This window comes from Phoca vitulina, unplaced genomic scaffold (genome assembly GCF_004348235.1).
Source record: "Phoca vitulina isolate PV1807 unplaced genomic scaffold, GSC_HSeal_1.0 scaffold23, whole genome shotgun sequence".
Taxonomy (NCBI): domain Eukaryota; kingdom Metazoa; phylum Chordata; class Mammalia; order Carnivora; family Phocidae; genus Phoca; species Phoca vitulina.
In genome coordinates this window covers 18,269,191-18,279,601 of record NW_022589726.1, presented here as the reverse complement: position 1 = coordinate 18,279,601, position 10,411 = coordinate 18,269,191, and the positions used below count along the sequence as shown (strand labels likewise).

Here is a 10,411-nt window from a genome sequence, read left to right as displayed (position 1 = left end):
CCTCAGTAAATTAACCATATATGTCTTCACACGTGGAAAACCAAAAGAAAAGAAACTTAGAATCTTCCCTTTCATAAAGTCAATTGTGGCACTCATTCCGGGTTCCAGCCCACTTCCATTCGGTCCCAGACAACTAGAACCAGCATGCCTAACCCCGCCCCTTCCGCTTACCCCACTGGCAGGAAGTCGGCAGATCGTGAAACCCGCCCCCTCGTCCGCGCGTAGCCCTTCGTAAAGCGTGAAGGATTTCGCGACAGCCCAGGCCCCACCCCTTTGGCCACATGTCGCGCAGGTCTTCCCGTCGGACGCCGCGCCACCTCCTCGCGCTGCTTTACGAACCTAGAGCAGCGCCGCCCCGCCTCCTGTCTCTCTCCTCACCTCCCCGCCCCCTCCCAGTTTCGCATCTCCTAGCCCGACGTCCCGCTATAATCACGTGATTGCCTCATCCGGGTCCTTTGCGTTCTCTCTCCCTCTCCCAACATGGCGGCCTCAGGTGAGTGAGCGGCCGAGCGCGGCCAAGGACCAGGCTCATTAGCCACTCTCCGAGCCTGATCCACTGATTCCCTGGAGTCGGGGAGCGGGCGGCACCGCTTTCCTTCGGACTTTGGGGCTGCGGCAGGCTGGCGGCTTGGCCATGTTAGGTTATCGCCTCGGGATGTTTGGGGGGAGGGGAAGGACACCTTCCCCTCCCCCTCACACCCTTTTCACCCCGTCAGCGCGAGGTTGGAGCGGGGAGTAATGATGGACTCTGGCTTGAGTTGGAGTGATGAGGAGCAGAAAGATCTCTGGGAGGCGTGAGGCCTTCTCATAGACGTGAAGCACTGTACCCGCGTGGAGGAAGGAAGGAGGCGGTTGGCGCGCGGACGGGTGCACAGTAGACTACGTCTCCCAGGCGCGAGGCCGTTGCGGACGGGAGTGGGGGCAGGGGAATAAAGGGGGGGGGCAGTTAGAACACGAGCGCGAGTCGGTGGAGGGGCGGGGGAAGGCAACGACGCGCGTGCGCGGTAGGAGAGACGAGGGTAGCGGAGACCGGCGCGCCTTAAAAGCACGCGCGAGGGCCCAGATGGGAAGGTTTTACGCGCATGTGGTGCTTTCCCTTATGTCCTTCCACTTTGTTTTTCCCGTTTTAGAGTGTGGCCCGGTCCCTATATTTTTCCAAGTGTAAATGTGATAGGTTTGGAGGTTGAAGCTACTGGAGTTAGGTGGGGGTGGGGAACCCAGTGTGGTGCGCCCACGTGTTGGAGGAGAGAAAGCAAGGGTGGAGACCTAGGTTTCTTCTAGGCTTTTTTTCTTGTTCAATCAGTACCTATTTACTGACCGCAGACTAAGCTAGGCATGGTTCTAGGTGTCGGGGATGGATAAAATGGTGAACAAGATCAGAACCCTTGACAGCTTCCATTTTGGTTTATTTTGATAGCTCCGATAGTAGAGTTAGGTTTTTCCTTTTTTTTTTTTTTCTTTTAAGATAACTGCACAACTGGGGAGTGCTTTTGAAATAATACTGGTGGATAGAGTTGAGGTTTTTTTAGACGACTTTGGAGTAGGGAATATCAGTGTCGTACAGTCAGCTTGCATTTCTCAAGGACTTGGCAGTGGGCTTTGGAACATTTTCAGCATTCATTTATTTTAGTTGGGGGATGATAGTTTCTCTGTCATGATCATGCATTCTGCAAAACAGTGCTTGAACCCTTGCTATCTCTGGACACTCATTTCTCACCAAGAATTTATTTCTTCTGTTACGTAAAAGACTAAGAATTATGTATGTTTTTGGAAAACGTTGAAGGAATTGAGGTGCATTTGAACGTAATACCTTTCATTGGTGTAGCACTTGACAGTTGACCCGGCTCTTGTGTGTATGTTGTCTCATTTGATCCTTTTTGAGACAATGTAGGTAGATAGTGGTATCTCCCAGATGAGAAAGATGAAATTATTTTTTTCAAGGTCACATGGCTGCAGGTAGCAGAGCAAGGTCGAAATCTTTGAGACTCCTGACTGTTCTCCATTATCAACTTGGAAATAACAAGGTTGGCTTCCATGTTCTGATCTTGTTCACCATTTTATCCATCCCCGACAGCTAGAACCGTGCCTAGCTTAGTTATCATATGTTGGGGATCTACCCAAAAACTTCATCTGAATTAGAGTACTTATTTGGGCTGGATTTGCCATCTTGACGGCTTAGTGCCATAATTGAGCGAAAAGGCTGTATTCCCTTTTCAGTATAACTTGTGGCATTTTTAAGGGTGGAAGACACTTTGGCAGTCTGTGCCCTTCATTTTACAGAATTGAGTGAAATCTGGACTGGTTAAAGGGATTTGCTTGATGTCCCCTTCTGTTCTTGCACATTTACTCTACCCCCTTTGAACCCCTAATCTCTTTTCTTTAATTTGGTTCCATAAATCTTTTTAGCTTTGTGTAGTATATGTAAGGGACGCTGATAGTGTCAGAGTACAGGGTTACATCTGACAGTCTGCCCTCGAGGAATTTGGGATTTATCAAACTTGTTTTCCCACTTTAAACCTTTTCCAATCTCATTGATTTTGTTGAGTGGCCAATATTCCCAGATACGGCTTTGTTAATGAGACTATAAAATTCTTGGTATATTTTCAGTATACTTCATGATGATGCCCAGTGTCTTGTTGAAAGTAGATCTTATATTTTCTCAGTGAAAATACATGATAGAACTTAACAGCCCTCTTGTAAATGAGACCGAAAAATTCTTTGCAGCAATATCAGTATCCAGTTGACCCATTACTGACTTTCAAGATCTGAAAGTGTCCCAGAGCAGACTATTGAACTGCTCTCCTTACTTACAGGGAATCAAATGTGTTTGATATAGGTTAACATTTTTTGAGACAAATGCTTTCAAATTGGAAATAGTGCTTGTATGCACAGAAAGCCTTTCATTTGCATAGCACTTCAAAATGTCATATGTGGCATCTTGTTTAATTATTTTCATAGGGAGAGGACAGTATCCAGTATTTGTTTTCATATAGTGCTGGTCCTTATAGTTTAAAAATAGTTTAAAATAGTTTCATTATAAGCTGTTCACATACAGGTTTCCCCTGCTATCCAAAAGTAGAACATTTTGTAAGCTGAAATGGCATAAAGCAAAGAAGCAATGACTATTAGCTTATAGGGAAATTTTTGGGAGCATTCCCAGACCCCAAAAATAACCTCTCTGGCTTTTCTAATACCTTAGGGCATATCTTGCTAACAAAATAAATCAAGATAAAGTACAGATGTTCACAGGCACAGTTCGAAACTATATGGTGGCTTGATGCTGAGTATAGTTCTTGGGGAATGAGCTTGGACGTGCCACTCGGTTAGAAGTGTGTCTGCCTCTGTGATGGCTCACTGCAAAACAAATGCCTAACACTGTTTTCACTTTTTCTTTTTTTTGTAAGAGCAAAGATTCTCTCTGGATTTCTTTTGGCTAGGGGAAACAAGTAATAATGTAAGTCTTTCATAAAGGCAAAGTGGCATAATGCAGCCTTTTGAAAAGCAAGGTTTACCTACATTACTATTTTTAAATTCCATCCTCTAGCATATATTTGTTATTCTGGGAGTAGGGTACCCCGATTCAGAAGGCGAAGACTGAAACTCTGAAAATTCAAGTACAGATACAAGGAGAGTGTCAAAGTAAAACATAGTGTTTCTAAGTAATGTGGTTGTTAAAATATATATATTTTTAGGGGCACCTGGGTGGCTCAGTTTAGCACTTGACTCTTGGTTTCGGCTCAGGTCTTGATCTCAGGGTCATGAGAGCACTGCGTCTGTTTGAGATTCCCCCCGTCCCTCCCCCTGCTCGCTCACATGCGCACACACATTCTCTAAAATAAAAATAAAATCTTTGAAACATACATACTTTTAAACAGCTTTAAGGTCTAATTCACATACCATTTGTGTATGGCTTGACAATATACCCTACCACTTTGTATTCGTCTCAGAACATCCTAGAATGTATTCACTTTTCATGAGGGTGGGGGAAAGAATTAACCTCAGAGTATTGTTTTTAAAAACCAAGTGCATATTTCTTGTCTGTCTGTCTTTCTTTCTTTATTTTTTTTAAGATTTTATTTATTTGACAGAGCACAAGCAGGGGAAGCGAGAGGGAGAAGCAGGCTCCCCGCTGAGCAGGGAGCCCACCATGGGGCCTGGGATCACCACCTGAGCCGAAGAAAGACGCTTAACCGACTGAGCCACCCAGGCACCCCCCAAGTGCATATTTCTAATTATGTGTATGTACACTTACAAGTACACGCACCAAAGTCAATTTGAATTTTTATAGCTCTTCTCTTACAGAGAAGCTCCAAGTACTTTGTGTAGTGGTCAGCATGATGTGTATTGGGCACTTGATTTATATTTTTTACGTAAATGACCAAATTGAGTGGAAAAAGGTATGGGGAAGGCAACATGGCCTTTCCCTCCAGTTGTGTCAGTTTGAAGAAGTTGGGTCATGGAACTGAACTGGTGGGTCGAGGTGGTGGAGCATATGCTGACTTGGTTTTTATTCTCTACTGTAGTACAGTAAAAGTGAGGCCTGTGAACATCATGATATTGCATTGTATGAAATCTCATGGCTTGGCTCTAAAGAGCAGCTTAATTAGTTCTAGGCACTCTGGTATAGGTAGACTCATTGCATTTGTACAGTATTGTTTCTTTAAGGAAACATTCGTTGATCATTAATTCATTTTTAATTCTGGAGAATCTGGCAGGATTCACTTCCCAGAAAGAAACGCCTTGCCCCGTTAGAAGTCATTTCTTCCACCACCACCCCCCCATCTGTTTTCCTCCTATTTACCTATTCTGAGCATTTCATATAAACGAAATCATACAATATGTGGACTTTTGTTACTAGCTTCTTTCATTTAGCATTTAGGGGCTAGCATCCCCTTTTGTTTGTCCTTTTATTTATTGATGTGAAACCACTTACACCAGTGGTTCTCAACCATGAGACAATTTGTATCACTCGCAGAGGAGTCATTTACAGTGTCTGAAGGCATTTTTGGTTGTCACAGCAGGGTGAAGGTTTTGGTACTGGCTGGAGATACTCTTAAACATCCTGCAGTGCACAGGACAGCCCACCACAACAAAGAAATACCCAGCCTAAAATGTCAATGGTGCAGAAGTTGAGAAACTAAATAAGGGTTAAGCTGGTATTAGTTGTAGGAAACCCTGTTTATTAAGGACACAGGTATTTTGTCTCTTGTTTAAGGACTTTTGTAGACTTAAAAGTTTTTGAAAATGCTATCTTTTAAGCTCTTATTTAACCTATACGAGTATATAAAGAGCTTCACAAGTACCTCGTACTTGTTCAGTAAATTGCAGGAGTAATTAAGGCATACAGAATTTAAAATTTCTGGGATGTGTGTGCGTTTTCCCTTAGTCCATATGGGTTTGGCCTTAAATAATTGAGACACTTACTGTTTGTTACATGAAGTGGTTGGTTTAACTTTTTAACCAATTCACATCAGATTTAAAGAAAATTAAGAGTTGGACCAGTTTGATCGTGTGGCAAGGGATGATAAACCTGGAACATTAAACGGTGCTTTACTTAATCCAGAGAAGACTGTTGAAATCCTAAACCTGTAATGGGCCTAATACTAGAGTAGCAAAGGGCGTAGAGGATTTAGATAACATCGTTTCCCAGTTATTCGAGTAAAATAGAGTGGAACAAACACTGGCACCCACTTTAGTTTACTGATTTTACTTTCTAAAGGGCCAGTTAGTTCTTTTAAATCTGTTTATATTTGTACTAAGTCATTGCTGCTGCTAGATTTAAAGAAACATAAGTTACAGATCTTGTGAAAGAATTTTAGCTTGTTTTTAAATGAAGACCAACCATCATCGGTGATTTCTCAGCCAGAGGTTTTTGGAGGGGAGGGCAACAGAATCAGGAGAAAGGGAGATACATGATTTAAAAAGACATTCTGAGCCAAACAGTGCTTTAGTTTTTGTTTTGTTTTGTTTTAGTTATGATGTTTAGTTTATTATTTTGAAATTTCCAATAACATTAAAGGAGAGGAAGATTTGTTGGTCAAGAGTCAAGGGTTTTAAAAAAAAAAAGTCAAGGGATAAAAGTTGAGAAACCCTGATCTAGAAAGTTGGTATAAGCCAGAATCAGACCAAAGACCGGTTAATTCCAGATTCTGCTCTTTTAGTATTAGATACGTATATAGGACGAAGGGGACAGGGATGCTTTAATCAAATTATTTTTATGTTGAACTTGACCTCATTGTATGGACTGGCCATCAGTTCTATTTTTATTTCCCCAGTAACTAGACATATCAATAATTGGGTATTAGCTGATGATACTAGGTTAAGCCCCATGAGGGTAAGGATCTCTAGCTAGCATCATATTAGTCCCCAATACTTTGAATTAGAGGATGTGGAAAAGATGAAAATAAACCTGTGCACCGTGAGCATTCCACCTCAGAGGCAGGCTTTGTGTCTTATTCACATTTGCTTAGTAAATTTCTTCTCCTAGGCCTTTGCATATAAGCTAGGGGCAATATCGATGCTATAGGACCCAGCCTCTGCATAACTGCTTTCTTTCAAAGCATAGAATAGATCCAAAATATAATCTGGTTAATCAGAAGTGATGCTTTTAGAGCAGGACTGGTAATAAGTCACTTGACAGAATCATGGAAACTACATTCAACACCGTCTTTTCTCCATATTATTGCAGCCACGTTCATCTGGTTAGCTCATTGAGACCATGATGCTTCAGCTTCTTTGTCTGTCCAGAAGGCTGTTCATAACATTCATAGCAAACAGGTCATCTTTATTTCCTGAAAGTTGGGTGTTTTGTTGTTTGTTTAAGGTGGGGGGGACAGAGGGAAAGAGAGAATACCTGCTGAGTGCAGAGCCCAGAGATGAGGGGGCTCAATCCCACCACCCTGAGATCATGACCTGAGCAGAAATCAGGAGTTGGCCATTTAACAGACTGAGCCACCCAGGCTCCTCCTGAAAGTTGGATTTTAAAAGAAAGGGTCCTGGTGAGAGAGCAGCCTTCAGTTAAACAAATGGTTGCATCATGTTACAAATTCTTAGTCTTCCTGGGTTGAAAATTAGATGAGAATTGGAACATGGAGGAGGAACTCACGGTTATAAAAGCCACAAAACTGGTTTTTGTTACAACAAAGCTGCTTGCTTTTTTTTTTTATCATGTAGGGGCTGCTCTCAGGAGCCAGTTTTAGAACTTCAGTTAGTCCTTTCAGCTCTTCTGCAGTAGCTGCTGACTGGTGCGATCTCAGAAAAAGTCCTGAGAACTAGATAGTTAAAGAGCCGAAGTCAGTCCACTAAACAGAGCCATTTGGAAATTTGTAAAGATTTCATAACCGCAGAAAACATTAGAATGTGTTGGTTCTTAGGGGTTTTTTATATTTTTCCTTCAGTACCCTATCTCGTCTTCATATGTGGTGTTTAGGGAAGGAGAGAATTTTTTTTTCCTAGAGGACAAGGAGAGCCAGCTCTGTGTAGAGTCTTATTGTGTGAACACATTCAAATGACAGTAACACAGTTTACTGTGGTTATGATACCCCCCCCTTCTCCCGTAGAACTAATAACAAGCTTCTTAGAGGTTGGGGCTCCTGTGGGAAGAGCCCTAGATTTGGTACCCAAAACCCTGGGTTTAATTCTAGCTCTGCTATCTAATATCTTTGTAACTGTAGGATAGTCATTTAACCTCTCTGAGACTTAAGTTTTCTTTTCTGTAAATTGATAGTAATGATTCCTACCTCATGTGGTCATTTTACAAGTATCAAACAATCCTCATAAATGCCAAAAAGAGTATGTTATTAGGGGTAGGAGTTTTGTTTTAGTTCTTTGTATACCAGGAGCAATGGATATAGTCACCTGTCTTAAAAACAAGTAGTTACTAAATTTAAAAATTTCCAATGATACATGATTGAATATAGTAGAAAAAAGGTTGACCCCACCCCAGTCTTAATGTTGAAACTCTTTCTAGACCTTTTCCCATACATAAGCAGTTTATTTTGTCGGTTTTCATTGGGTTTTCTTGCTGTGCCAGTATATTGTACTTTGTCCCTATTTACATCTGTGTAGTATACCATCGTATCCTTTGGTGGCCCTTTATGTTGCTTTCTTTAACAGTAGTGCCCTGTACAACTCTCTAATACCCAAGGAATGATAAATAATCTTTCTTTTGCCTTTTTAAAACAGCAAAAAAGAAGAATAAGAAGGGGAAAACTATCTCCCTAACAGACTTCCTGGCTGAGGATGGAGGGACTGGGGGAGGAAGCACCTATGTCCCCAAACCAGTCAGCTGGGCTGATGAAACAGATGACCTGGAAGGAGATGGTAATTTTTTTTCCCCATCATGCTTGGAGTTTTTGCTCTCTTTGAGGCCAAACCCATTCCATAGTAATGGTTCACACTTGTAATCTGAAAGGAACTTACTCATTTTATAGAACCCTAAGTCTTATATTTGTGTATTTCATAGAATTTTAGGTTTAGGTTGTAAGAGTTTATGATTAGGGACTGAAGGGGTGATTCAGGAGAGCTTAGTACTAATTCTGTCTCTTTTGTTAACAGACTTTTCTCAAGGTATTAATTTAATCCTCATTTTCATTTCAAAAGTTGAGGACTAGATTACTAAAATTCTATGATGTCCTGATGTTACAATGTAATCTATAAGCTGTTTATATTCAGAATCAAGAGAATAATTTGTTCTGAGAGCTATTTTTATGAAGTCATGGATAAACAAAACTGGTCTGAGGAATGGGACAGAATTGAGTTGTGTTGATTTTGTTTCATTTTTAAGAGGAGAATAAACCATGAAGAAAACACTTTGTCCACCCAGAAAGTTAGGAATATGAGAGTTGTCAACAATGTTTAAATAGATTTGGACTGAGGGTTCGAGTCCTGCCTCTCCTAGGATTATCATCTACTCTTCTGCCATCTTTGTGATCTTAGGCAAGTTATTGAATCTTCTGAAATCTGAGTTTCTGTTTCCGTAGAATGGGAACAACCTCACAGCGTTATTAAAAAGATAAGATGGGATATAATGAATATAAAATACCTGGCTCATCGTAACATTCAATAAACAGTTGATAACTTTCTTTTTCTTTGATGCATAAGGAATAAGAGTTACTATACTGTTAACAAAAGCCTGGGCCTTTAAAGGCCTTAAAATACTTAGAAACCAAGAGACAGTGAATACTGAGTCTTTTTGCAGTGCTAACCTGATTCTGACATTTCAGAAGCACTGTCTCTTTGTAAAGTGCCCTTATTTAAGTGCCTTTTTATCTGTTTCTTTCCTGATATAACTTATTTAATCCTTGGCACTTAGCATGAGTCCACTTATTCTACAACAGCAGTAAGGGAAGTTTGCTGTAATTCCGTCTGTTCACTTTCCTATCCTAGTTTCAACCACTTGGCACAGTAATGATGACGACGTGTACAGGGCACCTCCAATTGACCGTTCTATCCTGCCCACTGCTCCACGGGCTGCTCGGGAACCCAATATCGACCGGAGCCGTCTTCCGAAATCGCCACCCTATACTGCTTTTCTAGGGAACCTGCCCTATGATGTGACAGAAGAATCCATTAAGGAATTCTTTAGAGGATTAAATGTAAGTGTAAAGGTTTAAGGCAATTAACTCGATGTGGAGAGTAACATATTGGTTGTGACTGACTATCCCTGAATTTGTGAGCTGGGAAAGATTCTCAGATTGTGTCTAGACTTGGAAGAAATGGGTATATAATTGATTAAGTGGCATTTAGGCCCTTTGAGAATGTTCTCGTCCCACACCAATCAGATGGTCTTTATTTTTATTTACTTATTTATTTTTTAAGATTTTACCTATTTATTTGTCAGAGCACACAAGCAGGGCGAGCGGCAGGCAGAGGGAGAAACAGTCTCCCCAGTGAGCAGGGAGCCTGACTCGGGACTCCTCACTGGACCCTCGGATCACAACCCAAGCTGAAGGCAGACTTAACCAACTGAGCCACCCAGGTGTCCCACCAATCCGATAGTCTTAACGCTGTATTGATGCAGAAAGAATCTCTCAAAAACCTATACCTCTTCTCATTAAGAATCTTAAAAGTGATATTCCCGGGAGCACCTGCCTGGCTCAGTCAGTGGAGCATGCGACTCTTGATCTCGGGGTCATGAATTTGAGCCCTACATTGGGCATGTAGATTACTCAAAAAAAAAAAAAAAAAAAAACACCCAGTTAGGTTGTAAGGCAGAAAGTTTCTCTGAACTCACTCTGTTAATGACACTCAGGCTTATATCAAAATCACTTTTTAATTTTATATCTGAATACCTTTAACTGGAAGATGTATAATTTATATTAACAAGAGTGTGCTAAAATTTATTACAGGTTCTGTGAGCCTGGTGCCACATATAGTGGAATTCACAGTGTTTATAGGCATGCTTAAAAAG

General features: G+C 41.3%; 1 protein-coding gene across 8 annotated transcripts in view; it reads left to right on the top strand.

The window, feature by feature from the left end:
- The first annotated feature begins 397 nt into the window (after positions 1-397).
- Positions 398-10,411, top strand: part of EIF4B (eukaryotic translation initiation factor 4B) — a 30,186-nt gene continuing 20,172 nt past the window's right edge. For 6 of the 8 annotated variants that reach the window (XM_032420280.1, XM_032420279.1, XM_032420278.1 and 3 more), the window contains exons 1-3: positions 398-493; positions 8,185-8,322; positions 9,388-9,596. In XM_032420280.1, the coding sequence (XP_032276171.1) occupies positions 481-493; positions 8,185-8,322; positions 9,388-9,596 (360 nt within the window). In that variant the 5' untranslated portion in view covers positions 398-480. The remainder of the gene's footprint in view (positions 494-8,184; positions 8,323-9,387; positions 9,597-10,411) is intronic. The other 2 variants (XM_032420282.1, XM_032420281.1) reach the window with 1 other exon arrangement.